The sequence below is a fragment of the Stenella coeruleoalba genome, assembly GCF_951394435.1.
Source record: "Stenella coeruleoalba genome assembly, chromosome: 21".
NCBI classification, from domain to species: domain Eukaryota; kingdom Metazoa; phylum Chordata; class Mammalia; order Artiodactyla; family Delphinidae; genus Stenella; species Stenella coeruleoalba.
Window position 1 is genome coordinate 29,659,281 of NC_137167.1, and position 19,751 is coordinate 29,679,031.

At 41.4% G+C, this 19,751-nt stretch overlaps 1 protein-coding gene across 2 annotated transcripts in view; it reads right to left on the bottom strand.

The window, feature by feature from the left end:
• The window catches only part of ANGPT2 (angiopoietin 2), a 53,734-nt gene that overhangs the window by 6,547 nt on the left and 27,436 nt on the right, over positions 1–19,751 (bottom strand). The window contains exons 2-7 of one of the 2 annotated variants that reach the window (XM_079909192.1): positions 18,297–18,452; positions 15,059–15,180; positions 10,291–10,523; positions 8,231–8,358; positions 3,021–3,122; positions 2,301–2,467 (exon numbers count right to left, since the gene is read on the bottom strand). In XM_079909192.1, the coding sequence (XP_079765318.1) occupies positions 2,301–2,467; positions 3,021–3,122; positions 8,231–8,358; positions 10,291–10,523; positions 15,059–15,180; positions 18,297–18,452 (908 nt within the window). Of the gene's footprint in view, positions 1–2,300; positions 2,468–3,020; positions 3,123–8,230; positions 8,362–10,290; positions 10,524–15,058; positions 15,181–18,296; positions 18,453–19,751 lie in introns of both variants that reach the window. The other variant, XM_079909191.1, reaches the window with a different exon arrangement.

Below are 19,751 nucleotides of genomic sequence, written 5' to 3' on the forward strand. Positions count from 1 at the left end.
CTTCCTGGACCAGGGATTGAACCCGTGTCCCCTGCACTGTCAGGCAGATTCTTAACCACTGTGCCACCAGGGGAGTCTGGCCCATTGTTTTAAAGTTGCCTTCTTGTAAAATTTGATTGTTAAGAATAGCCACGTTCTTGGAATTACTTTAAATTGGTACCCATTGCTTTTACATCACAGTAGAGTGAAAGGAGAGGTAATGCCAATATTTAATAATTAAATCTCAGTGTTTGTATAGAATTGCAAGAATGTTTGTGAAAAGTGACCAATTCTTAAGGTTTAATATACAAGTAGTTTTTAGTTTTAGTAAAAATAATCATACTCTATTGATGCATTTATCCCTTCTTGTAACGTGTATTTTTTCAGTTTTCCTACATTTGGGAAAAAATTCCTTTAGTGAAAAACAACTTAGCTGCTACATACAATTGGCATTCTGAAACATCTGTAGTTATTGTTTTAGTCACATCCCAGTTTTCTTATCACATTGACATGTTTTATTAGGATAATAATTTTTTCAGTGTAGTATCTGTTTTATACTGCCAAGTAAATTAAACTGAGCTTTAAACAACTGTGTGCTTTTTAAAAATGGCATATCCAAAAATTGATTGCATTGCTAAAGGAAATATCTGTTAAGAACCATCGCTGTTTAAAATATTTTTATAATGTCAGCATACAAGGGTAATGACCCATATTGTAAAATCTTCTTATATAAACAGTCTAATCCTTAATTTTTGTGTGTGCTTTTTTTTTTTTTTAATTCCTGTGTTGTAGATTCCTAACTGTTGCCAGTTGAAAAAATATTTAGCTTGGAGGTCAAACAATGACCAACCACTCATGTCTAAAAATTCATTGAAGTTTTGATCTGTGGAGTCAACTTTGGGCTGCAGTGAGGCCCCAACACCTATCTCTTCATTCATCTGAGTTCCCGTCCACCCTGGACAGCCGGCTCTTTCTGTAATGAGAGCTGATGGGCTGTTTCACTGACTTCTTAAAAGTCATGTCGAAGCTTGTCGTACATTATGTTTTCAAAACATGCTTCCGAATTTTCGGTCCACTGTTTATAAAGCAGGACACTGGACATTGTGCAGTTCTCAGGTGGCTGTCAAAAAGCTGGCTTTCAGCCCGTTTTTTCGTGCTGTCCATCGCGCGCCTCCCCAAGGAAGCCAGCTCAAGGATTTCGAAATTGTGGGTTGTTCCCAAACTACTCAGATCTTGGAATTTCTGTTGAGCAGAGGGTCTGAGTCGGGCATCAGTGGGATTTAGACGGGACGGCAGGCCAGTTGACGCCTGTCTCCTGTGACGTTCCTATGGAACTTCGCTTGTTTATTTCTGACTTCAGAGTTGGTGTTTCATAACGTGTGCTCCATGATCACCAAAACCCCCAAACACCACCAGTCCGAGCCCTCTAGACTCCCTCAGGGTGTGTTGGTGCCTGAACCCTTGTGTTGTGCCTTCTCAGACCAACTCCCGTGTGGCCACCAGGCCCCCCATCGCCCTGCTCTGCGCCGCCGTCGACACGCACGTTTGAGCCCCTCTCCCTGTAAAGCACAGGTGCACGTGCCTACTGCCCTTGCCTGGCACAGCAGGTTGTAGAGATCCCTTTGCTCTGTCTCTACTCTCTGGGCGCTTTAGAGCCAAAGAGTAAAGTCCCAGTCAAAATTGCCTGTGCTTTTCTTGGAACATTCAAGATTAGCTGTGTCCAGTGGGTGGGAGGAGGTAGGTAAATACTGAGGCAGTGCTGTGAATCAGATGATCTTCCTATAGCAGAGGGCAGAGGGTCTGGCTACCTACTGCCCACCTAATCCTTCCTCTTTTGAACTTGGCAACTCATCCTGACTTTGGGATGGAACATAACAGTTGAATATGTCTGAACTTCAAAAAGATAGATTTAACTTTTAAAACCTTCTGGAAGAAAACAGTATAGTCATGGGTATACATCTGTTGTGGTATTGGCATGGCATTTTATAGGGACACAACATTCACCTGTTCTACAAACAGTTGGTAAAGACCCATTATCTGCCACACAGGGTTCACCTGTGCCCTGAGGCTACACAGCAAACACAACAGGCAAAATTCTGTCCTCATGAAGCCTTCCTTATATTGTCGAAATTAAAGTTCGAATGTTGAAACTAGAGCAACTTACCTAAAGGCGGCAAAGAGCTCTAAGAAACAAGATGTTTTTCCCCCTTAAGGTAGCCTATGAGTAATTTAGATTCTGGTTAATACAATGGGGTTCTGACTTTCTGGAGTCATCACCCAGCAAGTCCTTTAACTTTTTCAGTGACATATAATTTCCTTACCTGTAATTGAGTTCTTCGCTTGAGAGATAGAAATGGTCGTACAACGAGTAAGCCTCATTCCCTTCCCAGTCTTTCAGGTGTATTTTAAGCACGTAGCGTTTCTGATTAGTCACTTGTGAAACAAACTCATTTCCCAGCCAGTGTTCGCCTGAAGGGTTCCCAAATCCCTGAAATCGAAGTTGTAAAATTCACTTACTTCATTTATTTTTTCTTCATGTATTTGAAATCAATAGTCCATCAACTTAACACGGAATAACCATTCAATATTCAACAGAAATCCCTTCCCGTACCGTGAAACTTTGGGGTCTTCCATATAAGAAAGATTTTTAAAAGGTCAGTTTTAGGAAACTAAGCTGTTATCAGAAGGAAATTAGTATTGGGATAATTAGAACGACTTGGGGAACCACCAATATCATAAACATCTCAGTTTACAGACGTGTGAAACACGATGAAACAGTTTACCAAAAAATGCTGAGCCCACCATTAAAAATAAGCTTAACTTTCGCATGCCTTTGTTTTGATATATAGTTTACATTACATTGGCAGCAGGACCATTCTTTAACAGGGAGACTGAAACACCAGTTAAAAAGAACCCTTTGGTTAAAAAAAAGGATCAAAAGTCATTGGTTAGTTTTAGATTTGTGGTAAAGTTCCTGCACATTCTCAAAGTTAGTTTTCGCAAAGAAAATTATTTTCAGATGGTTTAAAGAGTATTCATACCACTTTATATTCTTTCCAAGTCCTCTGAAAATCAACACTGCCATCTTCACGTCGCTGAATAATTGTCCACCCACCTCCAGCTGTTTCCATGTCACAGTAAGCCTGCAAACAGGAACGCACAATTACTGCCTGGGAAATGTGCGTGACTTGGGTCTTTGTCTTAAATAACAGAAACGAGGTGAACGGAGATACTTATAATAAGACCAGGGCTGATGGGGTTCTCTGGGGTAAATCTTGTGGTCTTCCAAGAGGCAGAGGATTTTAAAGAAATTGAAAACCATGAATTTAAAATGATGATGAAAAATAAACAGTAATATAACATGATGTGTCGATGAAACTAGGACCTTGTCATCATCTGTTCTAGGCTAAAGACCCACCCCGATAGCTGACCCTGAGATCGCTGTTCCTTAGAGATTCGTTGGGAATGGGACGTGTTGGCAGATTGGCCCCAAACCTCTCATCTCCAGCCTGTAGAAATCCATCGCCTCGTGTTCACAGCCCTGAAAACCTTTATGATGGTTGCCAGTCCCGACTGACTCTCCAGAGAGTGGTGTAAAAGGGAGACTCTTGCCTTGTGGGGTTTCCAAGACTCCTGTGATGCCATGGGGCTGTTCGGCTTCCTCCATGTGTGGGATCAAAGTCAGGTTTCCTGGTTCATCCCTCAGAACAAGGGACCGGGGGCTCCCGTGTACCTGCTGTGTGTGTGTGACCTGAGGGGCCTGGCAGCTCCACCCCACAGACCCTGACTTCATGCTTCTCTGCACTTTGCTCACTGCCCCGTTACTCCTCTTCCCAGCTCTTTTGATTTCTGCTTTTAAACGGGCTTGGTGGGTTTAAACTTTGTTCGCTACACAGGATTCTTCCTTGGGCTAGGAGCATGCATGCTCAATTTCAACTCAGCTGGAGTTTTATTATGAAATTAAAAACCCCCGAAAATAAGATTACACAAATAGTTTTAAATAATGAGATTATAGTAGAAGGAAGGCGTTTTCCAAAAAGTTAAGATGAATTTCCTTACAGGTTACAAGGTAGTAAATGTGAAAGTTAAGGTTCGAAAGCAATTAGCAGTATTCTTCCTTTGTTGTCTTCCATGGTCTTTGGGGGGAAGAATGGAGATAATTTTGGCAGAGTAAGTTTACACGTCAACTGTACTGCATTTGTGAGCCGAAATCCTGGAGAATGGGGGCTGAAGGAGAACCCAGAGTGCACCTGGACCCGCCCTTTCATTGTAAGCGCTTGTTGGCCATCCTGTTTCGAGCGGAACCAAGAGCGGCAGCTGGAACCCAGCACTGCTTCTCCTGTTGTGCGCTCTCCACCGCCATTCCAGACTCTCTCCAGGATGGACGCTCGGCCCGTCATCGCTTCCCCAGTCACCCTCATGTTTCGAAACGTGTTCCATGAAAGAAGATTATATTTATCAAGAATAAGATGATTTCCCCATTTTAAATTAATCAGCCATATGAAATCGATCTGCTTAATATAACCCCTTATTATCTCTCTGTGTTGATGTTATTATTATTATTAATTATGGTTGTTATCATTGCTACGCATCACTCTGTTCCAAGCACCAGGCTAGGTACTTTCCGTATATTATCTGTAATCTCATGGCAACTCTGCTGTGATACTATCATTCTGCATGTTTGAAAGGAGAAAAGATTTGGTAAAGTTAGGTTAATTTGATCAGAGTCATTCAGCTATTAAGTAGCATATAGGATTTGAATAAGGTCTCTTTAATTTCCTAATTCTGTGATGTGTTTTCTACTCCCCCATGCTTCTGAAAACAGAGAAACCTGACTGTTTTGTTAATAGGTCAGAAGGCCCTCCATGCAGCTCCACGTTGAAATCAGTTCATGAATAATACTGCCTCTCACTCGCCTCTGGTCCACAAGATGGTCCGTACTGCTCACTTCTGTCAACGTGTCTAGTAAACCAGCTGAATAAGCTCCATTGATCTGAGCAGTCCTGCGCACACATGTTAGCGCCCCTGTGTCCTAAAAGGCGTGCTAGCGGGGAAAAGGACGGCACACTGTTCTCAGGGAGCCTGTCCTCATTCTAATACTTGCTTCTTCAGTGTCAGAATCACCCTGATGCAGTTGCTGATATTTAAATCAGAGAACAAGTCCATCTTGTTGTGCAAATCAGTGAAGACCAAGAGCTGGGGTCTGAGCCATACTATCCTCTCACCCCATTAGGGACAATGACGGGATCATGGGAACGTTTTCTTAATATTACTTTGTCCAGCTTAAGAAAAAGAACAGAGCATTTATAAACACCGAAGTATCATGGTTAGTTGGCTCATGAGGCTTCCGGAGCAAGATAGTGTTCAGGTAGAGTTCTCCACGTAGCCAGAAGGTACAGATGAAAATGATGAAGTAGATTATATAGGGTCGGAAAAGCATAAGTCCTCAGGTAATGCCCATGACCTCACTGCTAAGTTACAGCAAACCCGAGGGCGGTTAATACTTTCGATGAGCACGCCATGGTGTGGTCCAGGGACCTGATATCTCGCTCTAAAGCTTGATTTCTTTCAGCAAATAGCGCTTGATTTAAATGTTATGCTTCGGCTCTGAGGCCATGGTGACTAACTGATTAAAGAGCAAAGAGATCGACATTAGGCGTCAGGTAGCCTGGGAAATGTAGGGAAGGAAACTCTTATGTCTCTAACTAGCAAAAATGTAACCCTAATGCTTCTGATAAATGCCATCTTGCAATGCCTATCTTGTACAAAAACCCAATGAATTCTTCAAAAATAAGGTTGAAATGATATTTAGGCCTCTTTGGGAAAGATCTGCGCAGAGATCTGTTGAACATTCTTTCCTTGAATTAGATGAAGCAGGCCAAGCTCAGGTGCCCTGGCCCACAGAGCGGTTGTCTCACAGTCCTTGCGTGTTGAATGGATGGCAAGCACCGAGCCCTGTCCTGGGTGCTCCTCTCCATCATCACCCCGAAACCGCTCTCTAAGACAGGGGACATCGTGTCACGTCGCAGATCAGGAAACGGGAGCCTCACGCAGGTTCAGTGACTTGCTGAGAGGCACACGTTGGCAGAGTCAGAATTTACACCCAGATCTGTCGGCCTTCCTCAGACTGAATTATGGAGCCTGAAGTCTGGAAGGGAATCCAGAGGTGACTCATCTGGACTGTATATGTTAGAGATGAAAACATCGAGGCTTCAGAGATTGCTGTTCCCGGCTGTGTCAATGAGCTGTTTTCACTGCGTACGTGCAAAAGGCATATATAAATACTAACGTTTCCAGCCGTGGCCTGAGACCACATCACCCCAGAGCTGTATATCTTCTTCTCCCGGCAGTGAGGTCTTTGGGGTTGGTACGGCGAGCTGGGGCAGGGACAGGCACTGAGGCAGGAAACACTACACAGTCCCTCTGGGTCTGCATCAGGGAGCAGCCCACTCTACTCTCCATTCTCCTGCTCAGGTCACTTCTGTCCCCTTACCTCCAGACCCAGAACAGACCGACATCTGGTGACAGACAACAGCGTCCAAAGAGCTGGCATGAGAACCAGATAGCACAGGGGACTGAAGGGCTTAGTATAGAGTCTGCTCATTACTTTTTCATCTGCAACAGAATATTTGGGTTTTTTCTCCCCTTAATACACTGCTTTTAGGGTGCTAGGGACATTAACTGATTTTCAAGGTTGATTTAAAGCAGCACGAATGAATTCGAAAGGTTTCTTTGGAAAGTCTTACCGTGAATAATAGCACAAGAATATTGTGCTATTATTCAAGATAAATCGAATATTTATCTTTTAAATTCAAAATCAAGTGTATGTTACTGTTTGAAATCCCACATCTTTAAGCCCTTGTTTGTATTTTTAAAGTGTTTTCCTTTATGACCATGTTACATACTGAGGATAACCCTGAGTTCAAAGAGATGATACTTTCAGGAGCCTTTGAAGTCTCCATTTTGATGCAGCGTCAAGTGCCTTTTCTGTAAGTGTTTCTGTTCATTCAATGTGTAGCTGCCTTTACAGTTGGACGTAAACATACTTAGAGGCATTTAGCATATACAGTCATCCCAGGGTTCTGTAACACTTCACACTGATTCTCATGTAATGTTGTTTTACCTTATCAAAGCCACATTGAAATACTCCCCGGGGAAGTGACTTTTTTTTTCTCATCTAAAGCTTAACATCTCCCAAAGCAAGTTTTCCAGAATATCCAAGAAAAACCGAGTTAAGCTGTACACTGGCTTCTCCTGACGGTAAATTCTGATTCTTGGTTCACTTACGAGCTTCCACCTTGAAGTAAACTCCAGGTACTTGGGAAGAAAATGACCTGCTCTCGTTGATGGTGTGAGTTAAGTCTTCCAGCCCATCAGATGGGGGTATGAATGGCCCACCCAGGGAAGCCTTGAGCCCCCTGCAGCAAGTCCAAAGGGTCGGAACTGTCTCCATAACCATGTCCTTGGCCTTTGGGGCTGTGACAGCATTTGCACTGATGGTACAAAAGCACTAGTGGGTGAAACTGCCAGTGCCCTGGAATGAACTAACTGGTGCAGAGCACGCCGGAGTCACTGTGTTCCTCGGTCACACACTCGCTGTTTGGGGGGAAAAAGCCAAGTTCACTTCAGGATGTCTCTGACAAAGCAGTAAAAAAAGTATTAATCTTATTAAACCTCTACTGCTGCGGGCACGTCTTTTTATCTTCTGTTTGATGCAATGGAAGTGAGTATAAATCACTTCTGCACATCAAGGTGCCATGGCTGTCTCAAAGAGAAATCTTGTGTGACTGTTTCAGTTGCAAGTTGAACAAGCCTTTTGTTTTATGGATGGAGTACGATTGCTGCTTGAAGTAACGATTGAAACATAAACTATGGGTGTTCGAACTCTGGTATTTTGGAAGACATTTTCTTTAAAGTTAATGATGCGAGTCTGACACTTCAAGGCAGACAACTGACACTCTGCATGACTAAGCCAAATGCAAGGAGACGACAAGTAGATTATCTTATATATTAGGTAGACACATATAATAAGATGGATATTTCTACATCGTTCATGTGCATTGTCAGTGTTCTGTGCCCAGTGGCTGGGCTCGGAGCCCTTGGTGAGACCTTTACGTGTGTCAGTGTTTCTTGCTTTGCTCTGAGTGGAGCTGGGATGCATCCGGGGTGTGTGAACTATGTCTGCAGTTGCTCCACTTCTAAAACGACTTGCTTCAAGCCAGGGAGGTGAAAATGGGAGACAATGCCTTACCTTGATCTCCTCCGTGGAGTTAGGGAACGTCAGTGTGTAGATGCCACTGGTGGTCAGTCCTGATTTGAATGCTTCCGCGCAATCTCTGAAGATGATTTGTTCTTCCTTAGCAATGAGGGAGTGCTTAGCTGCTTTTTAAAAATAGGAAAGCTTTTAAAAGGAGTTCGTGAGAAGATAAAAGTATGTTATTTCAAGATGCACTCATTTGCTAAGTTTTATTACATTTGGACTCTTACAATAAGTAAAAGGGAGATGCTAGTATTTTAGCCTTTCAGAAGTTACCCCTTCAGCCTGTTTCGTGTTAACTCTCAAAGATTGTTACCAGTAATCCATACTTCCTTTTTCTTCTCATCAACTATATGTAATGCAAGTACTTCCCACTCAGCCTTAATAAACTATTACTTTAAAAAAAATCTTCCATCTTGAGTAGAATCAGATAAAGTTATTACAGAAGAATAAAAAAGAATGTACCTAAAAATAAAGTTGGCTCTACAGTGGCTGCATCCACAGCCCATTGGCCACGTCCTATCTAGGCAGTGGTGTGGATTGTGTTCCTTTCTTTCTGTGTATCTGAGGCCAAGTCTTTATACGTTTCTTTAGACCACTGGGTGAAGACATTTAGTATTCTTTGGATTTTTAGCAACCGTCTCATGATAGCTTGCGTTAAAGAGGAACCTAACATTTATTTATCTGCGTCTTTGAAATTCTTCCTTTTAAGTCTAAAAAGTCTAGGACTATGAAATTCTTTCAAATTTTTATTCTGCTCTCAACGTTTAGACTTTCCAGTCCCTCTTTTGCCACATTGAAAAAGTGTTTGTGTGTATGTATTCTTGCAGGTGTGTATTTGTACGTCATTCTAGAGACGGACGAAAGCCTAGGTGTCTGGACCGGGTGGCGAGGGCAGGCATCACAGGTGGAGGCTCCCGTCTGCACGCCAGCTGGAAGCACACGGCACAGACGAAGCCTGTCCTGCTGCTCTTTCACCTGTGCTCGTTTGTTCTGCCAGGATCTGAGCTACGTGACTTTCTCTACTTTGGCTCATCCAAGCTAATACCTCACACTGTCTTGGTCCCACCAGACATCAGATAGTTGTCTTTTCCTTTTCTCTGAATGTGAGAAAAATATATGATTTTTTTTAAATTATAAGAGAGTGAAAGTCTAGTTGGAAGGCACATGCTGCAAGCTGGCCACCTGGTGTGAAACCTGCCCCTTAGCACAAGGTTGTGCTACTGTTTTTGTTTGTTTGCGTCCTTGTTTAAGTAGAGACCTTGCGTAAATGTTTCTGTAATTAAAGTGGGGATAGCTGTATGAGTCAAGGAAAATGTGAGAACATATTTCTTATGGAGGTGAAGAGGGTCTCTACATGAATCATATGTAAAGTGCATCTGTGTCAAAAGAATACAGTTGAAAGGACACTGAAACAGACCGTAGCAAGAACTAGACCCAATGTTTAAGAAAAAAAAAAAAACTTAAAAATACCACACAGGTTGTGTATCATGTCTCTAATTAACGACTGAAGGTGCATCCCTTCTTCCCTTTAATATCGAAGAGAAGTTGAAAGGTCATAAAGGAATAAGGAAGGCAAGATGTAGTTAAGGATGTGGTGAGAGAAGGAAACTGGCATTTCTTGGGTACCAGTCTTATGCCAGTTACTGCAAATACCGATATTATCTCATTTAATCTTCACAACAACCCTACGGGCCTAGGATTGTTTCTCCCTCTTAAAAAATAAAAAAATGTCCACTATGGTTTAGTAACTTACCCAGCCCCAAACATCTAGTTAGCAATGGAACTAACTAAGAGTAGACTCTCTGAGCCCATGAACAAAAAAGTATGTTTGGGTTGGTTTGCCTCATAATAATTAGTATAAATATATAGTCCCCTTCCCCTCTTCCTCCTTTTTAATCGATTCCATATTGAGACTCTATAAAGCATTCATATGAAATAGTAAGAGAAGTGTGCTTTTTCTGAAAGGTGAGAGTCTCTTTTAGAATTTTGAAAGGTTCGTCGACTACTGGCAGATAAAACTGAAGAAAAACTAGTATGTAAACTTTACTTACAGTTTGATGTCGATATCATAGTCAGTAAGTTATGAACTGTCTCCATCAGGTCGTGTTGCTGCTTTTGGAGAACTGAGTTGTTCACCGTGGCCGTCACCAGTTGTTTTTCTAGCTCTTCAATGATGGAATTTTGCTTGGATACCAACACCTGGAGCTGATCTTTCTCTTCTTTGATCGACCGAAGTTGAACTATGTGCTTGTCTTCCATGTCTAGAACTTTCTTTTCCAGGAAACTTGTAAAGGGAAATAATTGTTAGTTAGTGAAGGGTTTTCTGATCGCCATCAAAGCCAAGTGCTTTGTAAACAGCTAATCAGTTTCATAATCCTTATACAATCGTTCATATTTATTGAATTTCTGCTTCTCCAGGGCACTCTGTTAAGGTGTTAAAGGAGTTATAAAGTAACAGGATGTTGCCACGGCCCTGAAGAAGCTCTCAAACTTGCTGAGATCAGATAGAGGACATAGATATGACATGAGGAGAAAATGTAAGGTTCATAACTAGAAGTTACCACATGCAGTGCACTTGAAGACCGTGGTTCCGCTGAAGAGGAATGACAATGGACAAAGGACAATGACAAGGTGCCCTTGGTTTGGGAACACCTGTGCGTCAGTGGGGAGAGCCCCGGGCTGAGAACCTTGCCTCTGCACGTGACCCCTGGGTTACCTGGGGCAGACCATCCCCCCCTTGGATCTCAGGTGTATATCTATCTAAGGGAAAGTCCACCTAGAGAAGTAAATCGCTATCCACAGTGAAGGCGTTAGATTAGATGATGCTCTCTGAGACCCCTTTTAGTTCAGATAATCCATGGGTGTATTGTTCCTTTTTGGGGGCAGTAACATTTTCTGAACCTTTAACCCTGGAAACAACATTACTCAGCCAAGGGATAGACTACCCGTTACAGGTCTTCCCTATGAGCATCAACAGTCAGTATGAGTCTTTATTATTATCAGAAATACAGTTGCAGCTCTTAAATTGATCCCAGTCCAATAGTCATTGTAAACCAGTGTGTGACAATAAGTATACTGTCAAAGTACCAAGTCAAGAAATAATCCGTTACCGCGATGCAGACATTTGCTTTCGACTTTCATCAGTTGCACCATATCCATTTTTTCAACTATTATTTCTTAATATTTTTACTGATATCAGCTAACTTATTTTTTTTAACTTGTGTATCACTTTCATTGATCTAAAAACCAAGATGACTTACCGTAAGCAGAAGGTAACCTAAAAATAAATGCATAATTTTTTTCTTTTCTACCTAAAATCATTTCTAGGACCATCAGCGTACAGGCAATAGGAAGTACTCCTACAATGCTTCACCTAGACCATTAACATAAAATGTACGAACATTTTAAAATCACTCATCTATACTGCCTTCAAAGTGATCTTGCTGAAATTTGTTATCCAGCCAATCTTTTGTTGTCTTTAATATTCTTTGAAGAGGCATAAAAGAAAGATGTGATGATCACACGGTCCAGAGTGTGAATGAGAGTGTGAATACTGTGGGATGGATATGAAAAAAAAAAAAAAATTTTGTTTCTTTCTCCCAAACCTCTACCAGTAGAATCCAGAGGTCAGTCACATCCTGATCGAAAAGATTTAATCTTAAGGTTAAATACGAGTAGGTACTGAAGAGGTGAGCCCAGCATCGGGTCATCCCAGACCAGGCTGGTCATAAGCAGCACCGTGTATCGTTGCGTTTAAGGCTGTAAAGAGTCTCAGAGATCGGATTTCAGAGCAGCGTTTTGCAAAATGCTCATCTGGACCTGTTACTGGCTTGTGCGATCAATTTAGTGGGTTGCAATAAGCTTTTCTTTTTTTTTAATAAAAGGAAATTAAATAAACGGGATAAAACAGATGAGAATAGAGCATAAACTCATAGCAAGAACTTTGTGCAGCGCAGCAAATGCCACGGTCAGTGTTGACGGGTGATGGGAGGAGGGTGGGGCAGGGTGGAGAATGCCTGCATTGCCCGACACTTTGCTTTTTAGCATCTTATTTGAATTTCTGATACAGGATGATCAATTTGATCATCACCATAACAGTTGGACTTAGGTACAGCTTAACTTTATATTAACATAATTCATGGTCTGTTGAGAAATGTGGGGAAATATCCTTGTTGGTGGAAACATCAAGGCTGAATCATGTTTCTCTTATGAGTTTTTATTGCCTCTCTTCAGAAGGGGACAGTATCAATGACAACATTTTTCAATAACAGTAATCATATAACAATATCACAATTTAACTGAACTGGTACAAATAACCCCTAAATCAATCACTTATTTTAGAAGGAAAAAAAAAAAGGATGATAAGATGAAAAGGGCATAGTAATTTTCAGCTTCAGCTGGTGAATCAAAAAGTGTTATAGTGGCAATTTTCAGAAAAATGTTGACTCTAATAAGTACTTTGACTTCATTGGAAACTGTTCCATGAAGAAGACAGTTGTACATTGGGGGAATTATTGAAGATCATTTAAAATGTGGTTTGTCAAACGTGCAACACATTCACTTTTTTTTTTTTTTTTTTTTTTTTTTGCGGTATGCGGGCCTCTCACTGTTGCGGCCTCTCCCGTTGCGGAGCACAGCCTCCGGACATGCAGGCTCAGTGGCCATGGCTCACGGGCCCAGCCGCTCCGGGGCATGTGGGATCTTCCCGGACCGGGGCACGAACCCGTGTCCCCTGCATCGGCAGGCGGACTCTCAACCACTGCGCCACCAGGGAAGCCCACATTCACATATTTTTGTAATGTTGTTCCTGCAGATGAAATCTTAGGCTAGTCAAAATTTAAGGCACCTGAAAACAGCATGCCAGACTCACTGAAAGATGTAGAATCATCAACACAATTTTCTTATTTGTATTTACTAACAGTTGTTGATGAAAAAACCATTATCATTGCCATTTCATTTCATATTTGTGACAAAAAAGAGCGTGATTTCTGCAGCTGCTAAAATGATTATTCTTCCTGCAGGTATAGATTTAGATTTGTTTCATATGGTTTTTATAAGTCAGCTGATAAAAGCCACGCCTTTCAGTGTCCGCACTATGGCAGGTTATTCAGAAACAGTTCTTATGCAACTCCAGTCTGAGTTAGATGTCTGCTGTCCAAGTTGTGGTGCTCTGGTGCTGCAAGTCATGTAGGATTTTCGTTTGTTAGAGATGTTTATTCGACAAGGTAGTTTTACGGAGAACATGTTGGGATGTTCAAATATAATTTCATATAAAAATGGAGTGAAATTATTGGAAAAGCACATTACTGGTCAAATGTCAATTAACCTGGGAAAAATTGTGAAGGATTAAGGAGAAAAAAATGTGAAGGATCATTTAAGCAAGAATTATCAGAAAACACAGCAGATTTCTGTGTGGTTGCAATCACTATTTTGTACATTGTAAAGCTTTAACATACAAAGGAATTTCATCAAATCGTGGATGATCAAAAAACGTAGTGAAAGTTGTCAGTTGTTTTTCACAGCAATTCAAGTTGACTTTGTATAGGAAAGTTTGCACCTTGTGGTAAATGAAAATATTAAGCAGTGTGTCTTGATTTGGGAATAAGATGCACACTTTTATAGGCAAAGGGCAATACAATTTGACAAAAATTTACAAAGATGGTGCCTGGGTAATGTAACTGACGTGTGTAAGTGATCATTTTAGCATCCTTGCATGCTAAATTAGAAAACTAAGGTGGGGACCGTGTCCAGTACCGGGGCATCAAGCATTACTACAGCCCACTCAAAAGAACATTAAATAAGGCCATTTTAACAACATGAAACTAGAGAGACTGTTATGTCTCAATTATTGGTCTCAGATTTTATTTATTACTTTGCAGAAGACAAAAATTTGAAACATTAAAATATTTGGAATAAAAATCTACTTGCTTTTCAAAACCCTAAATCAATAATGAGTCCAACTTGTTACTCAAAGAACAGAAGAATTGTTTCAGCTTAGTTCTTGATTAACAGGAAAGAATGATTATAAGACAATAAGCTTACAGTCATTTTTGGTTAAGAATAAAGAATTATTTAATTGTGAATTAGAGTGTGTTGTTGTCTGACCATCCTCCATGTCATGTGTACATATCCCGATTAGAAACAAGGAGGTAAGCACACCTGGAACGTGAATAGAATTATCCTCATATGTCCCCTCCTGGAATAAACCTATGAAAACCATCCCCACTGGTCATCCATAATCTTAGTTTTTGTATTGGTTTTCTTGGGATTTTTAAAATATTTATTTAGATAGTAATATAACCATATTTAGTATTAACTTTTGTTTTTACTTTATCATATGCTTTAAGAGTAAATACTGCATCATGAAATGTGCATTGGTTTACAATAAAGTGTAGTTTTCCTGCTGTAGACCGTTTTGCATTGGGATAAACTAAGTCCTCAGAGGCAAAGAACTTGGCAAAGTTAATATCAAAATGCCCCAGCCAGTGTGACTTTTACTGCACAACCCTGGCAGTAGTTTTCCATAGATTCATGCATGATATGGAGGTAGAATTCGGAGGATTAGTGTAAGAGAATCTTTAAGGGGCCAGAGGATTAAAAAACAAAGTTGAAGTCTGTTTTAGAAGGTGATGCCCTTGCAGTATTTTTCTCCAAACCCTCTCCCTACCTTCCCCTCACAAGGTTTCTGATCCTTGTACTATACATTAAGAAATTCAGCATTTTGGAAGCCACGCTTATAATTAATAGTCATATGAAATAGACTTTCATATCTAGAAAGTGTACAGTTCTGGATTATACATTTCTTTGTATTTTTATTACCTGTTCTTATCTTGCAGTTTGTTTATTTCACTGGTCTGATCCAAAATCTGTTTTTCCAATTTGTTTGTAGATAGGGAATGTTCCAGAAGCTGAAGTTCAAGTCTTGTTGTCTGATTTAATACCTAAATGTAACAAAATAAAATTCCTATTTATTATTTTTAATTAGACATAAAGTTACCTAAATTATAGGAAAACATAACTAAGATGTTACTTACTTACCCAAGCATCTTAATTTGGCATAATTTTCATTTTCAGAAAAGGCTTGTTGTGCTGGATTGCATCAGAGTGTGTTAAACATTTTTTTCATCATGTATTTTGGAAAGGGTTTAATAGTTCTGAACGATGGTGTTTGTGTCAAATAATGTTCATTTTCTTGTTCTGCCATGTTTTACCATTTCACACAGTGAGATAATTGAGAGTATAAAATGGTCATATTTAATATATCGGAAGTTGTTGATAAATGAAGAGAGGCTTTTCCTCTGCTCGAGACAAAATGCTGTTCTCACATCTGCCAGTAGACAAAGTGTTCAGAAGTCACATACTTCCATTCTATAAGAACGTAGCTCATTTTTAGCCCAGCATTTCCTTGTTTGTATTCACTTGTTTAGTCTTTCTTTCTTCTTCCGCCCCCCCTTTTCCACTGCTCTTTTTCCTATTTTAAAAATCATGTAAACCCATCAGGAAACAAGAACATCAGTATGAAGTAGGAGCTCAGTTTTGCTTTGTGGGCCTTTCTGACATAGACCACGTGCGGTATCTCTGTTCCCATTGTGTTCAAACAACTTAAAGAATGAATTCTTTCGCGTTTGGCTGCGTTCTAGCAGGAAGAGTCCATGACTCACATCCTCTGTGTCATGGTTACTCAGGATGTGACATCATGTGTAAGTGTCAGGCAGAATTGTTGCCCAGAATGAGGGTCCTTGAAAGAAGCATTGTTTGCTCGGGGTCTGTGTCATTCGTGGAAGCGGCAGCCCAGCCCCACCGTGCAGGTTTAGGGACGGTCTGGTCCTTAGTCAAAGCTGGATGCCTTCATACCATGAACACTTCTGCGCATGAAAGAAGGCATTGGCCAACCTCAGGGTGTGATTTAATGTTAACACCCGGAATATAGATTTGCCCTACATCTTCTTTGGGCCCAGACATTCTGTGTTGGTTATTGATAGAAGGACCTGGAAACTCGGTCTTTTATTTAGCTCCTAAGAGCTATAAAATGAGTTCAGTGGGGGAGGGGTGGGAGGATGGCGTGTGGGTCCTGACCCACCCAGGACCAGTTGCGATGTTTTCCATCACTTTTCCGAAGGCCTCCAACTGCAGGTGACTCTAAGTTACCCAGGTCACATGGTTGTCTGTTCTCTCTGAGTTCTCAGGCCTCCAGCCACCCCTCACAGTCTGGTTTAATAGTCTGACACCCTGACAAGCTGGAAGAATCTTCATATCAGAAATTTTCATGTTTGGATTTAACCCGTTTCACATAGTAACTACGCAGCAGATGCCTTAAGTAAGTTGGTACGCAATTCGGTCCCTTGATGTCCTTGCTTGGGCTCCGCCGTCTTAATGTGTTCAGTTGGACATTATAGGCTGTTTTCTTTCCAGCCATCTTCCTATTTTCCTGTAATCCTGGATCAGGTGATATCTAGTTTCACAATAGATTTTTTATATCATGTGACCCAACAAAACCTCTTTAAATGCTAGTAAGCCTAACAACACAGGATGGCAAAGATTTACATCATTGCTCTGTATCTTATACTTTTTTATTTCTCTTATCTGAACCACAGGCAATGTTATACTTCCAGGACAACTTTTTGAAGGGCTTAATTGCTCATCAGTTTTACTACCCAAAGGTGGGATGTGACCTAAGCATTACTAATTTATTCTAACAATTGACAATGGATATATTGATACATTTACTTTTAGATTTTTGTGTCTTCTCCTTTTTGGATTTTATGACCTCTGGGGATTACAATTTTCAGTACCTTGTGACCTGTTGTGTAAGATATTTATATTTGTCCTAAACTGCTCTGATGTTATGGAAAGATGTGGTAAGCAAATAACTTCTTCTTATCCAGTAGTTCTCAGAGAGACAATGAAAGAATGCTGGTGCCCTTCTCAACGTGGGCTTATTACAGTTGGAAGGCTTATCGTTTCCCTTATTTCTTATCCCGTCCTGACTGATGTTTGGCATTTCTTGGTCTTTTAGCTTAAGTAGCACATAAGAATAATATGTCATGGGGGTCGTTTACCATTAAATCTACGTTGTTTTTTTTTGAGCATTATTTATAACTCAGGGTAGGAAGATACTAACTTCACAAGACTATAAAGAAGCTAGGGTTAGGACCCAGAAGGCCATTTCACCGATGACAAAGCTTGAACTTGAAGCATCTCCGTAGATCCCCCCAGCAGCACTTTTTCCCCACCCGGACTCTTCTTATTGGGTCACATATTGTTTGTCATTCAGCATGGCTTGTTTTAATGTTTTGCTGTTATTCTTCTAATATTTTCATATTTCATATTCTTCTTTCCTACTACTATTAATTGATAGCTCGTGGAATCTTAAAGCTAAAAGGGAACTTGGCAGTCAGTCACCTGGCCAGTCCCCCCATTTCACAGTCACAACCTCGGAGGCCAGGGAAAGCTAGTGCCTTGTTGAGATCTGTGCGTCCAGTTAATCATGGAACTCGAGGCTCTGGGCTGATGGCTAAACACTCTCTGTGCCTCAACCACTTCTTCTTACTCTTCTCTTTGCTCCTCTCTCTATAAATTCACACCACAAATTGTACAAACACACACCACAGATTGTTTTGGCAGTTCTGTGAGTCTTAGCTTTCATCTTAACTCAAGAGTGAGGGTTAAGCACAAAGCTTCTAGCATTCTGCCTCAGTGCTTTTCGTGTCTCAGATGCACAAAACAGCGAAGGGCTCAGCAATGGAAAGTTTATCTCAAGTCCAGAAAATACCAGTGAGGCAGAGGAACATCTCTCTCGTAGTTACGTATGAATAACATGAAAATGGTTTGTACGTCCTCAGTAGAATAAAGGTAATGTAACTTCAGTAGTAAAAATGAAAATATATTTCCTGATTTTAAATTTCTGTCTAGACACAAATTCTTAATTTCTCATCAATTCATCCTTTTTTCCGCCATCCTCGCGCTTCCTCTGCTTTTCCCTTGTTTCATTAGGTAACGATTTTGTGCTAGTATTTGTCTGGCTGGGCCATTCTCTGTTTCCTATTTCACTACTTACTTGGGCTTCAACATCAGTTAACTTCCGGGTCTGCTCTGCGGTTTGATTTAGCAGGTTGGTTCCTATTTCTATCATCACAGCGGTCTGGTTCTGCACTGCGTTCTGTTGTATCTCCACCATTTCTTTCTTCATGTTGTCCTGGATGTAATTCTCAAGCTAGAAAAGAACAAGTGTCAGGGAGACGGTCGTGAGTCGAATGATCAGAAACCTTATTCCTAATTAGTTTCCCTTGTCTTTTAAAGCACCTCTTGGAAGGCTTGTGCCTTGCTCTGACTTTGCCATCTTGCTGGGTTTTTCTTATCACTAGCAGTAAAAGACAGTGTGATTTTATGTTGATTCAAAATCTGGCAGCCCAGTAACAGCATGTGTGGGAGACAGACGGTTTAGACAGCCCTAGAAGTGCACACAGGCAAGGGAGGTGGTCAAACCACAGCTCAGAGGTGGGCAGATGGCCGTGCCGTGCAGCAGGAAGGGCCACCAGGATTTCGCTGTGTTGCATCCACGTTACGCAGGAAATGAAAATCTGGTACAAAGAAGCATCACTATTTCTACCACTTTCTAGACTTGCGGTTTCTCAAAATACGGGCTTCAGAAGACTCTCTAAGATAGAGTACGAGGAGGGATGCACCTTTGGAGTTTCCCTGTAACTCAGGGCCACATTCTGCAGCGACCACCCCCCTACCTTCCCTCTTACTGAGATCATCACACATTAGACCTGTTAAGTTCTCCTAACGTGTGCATTTTTCACGGTTTCGTCATTTTCTCTATCAGGCAGACTTAATCCTAGTCTAGTCTATTCATTATCTCACGTGACCGTCAGGATTGGTTCTTCCCCCATGGACCGAGGGCATGCCTGCTCATTCTAACACTCGCTTACGTGTAAGAGCGTCAATAAGCTAATTCATTGCCATGGGTATAGGTGCCTATGTCTTTGGCAGTAAAAATATACAGTTAAGTACAAATGCAGGGACTTCCCTGGTGGCGCAGTGGTTAAGAAGCCACCTGCCAATGCAGGGGACACGGGTTCGATCCCTGGTCCGGGAAGATCCCACATGCCGCGGAGCAGCTAAGCCCGTGTGCCACAACTACTGAAGCCCGCACGCCTAGAGCCCGTGCTCCGCAACAAGAGAAGCCACCGCAATGAGAAGCCCGCGCACCACAACGAAGAGTAGCCCCCGCTCGCCGCAACTAGAGAAAGCCCACACGCTGCGATGAAGACCCAATGCAGCCAAAAATAAATAAATTAATTAAAAAAAGAATACAAATGCAGGCCAGCCAGGTGTGTGGGAAGGAACATGTGGGCTTCAGGCTGTGCACACCTGCTCCCCTATTTTCCTTGGACTCTAGTTAAGTTGCTCAACTTTGGGGAGGGCCACAGTGTCCTCGTATATATAATAGGGTTTCGGTTTGGTCAGAGGAGTGTTTTAAGGATGAATTAAGCTCTGCTTTTAGAGG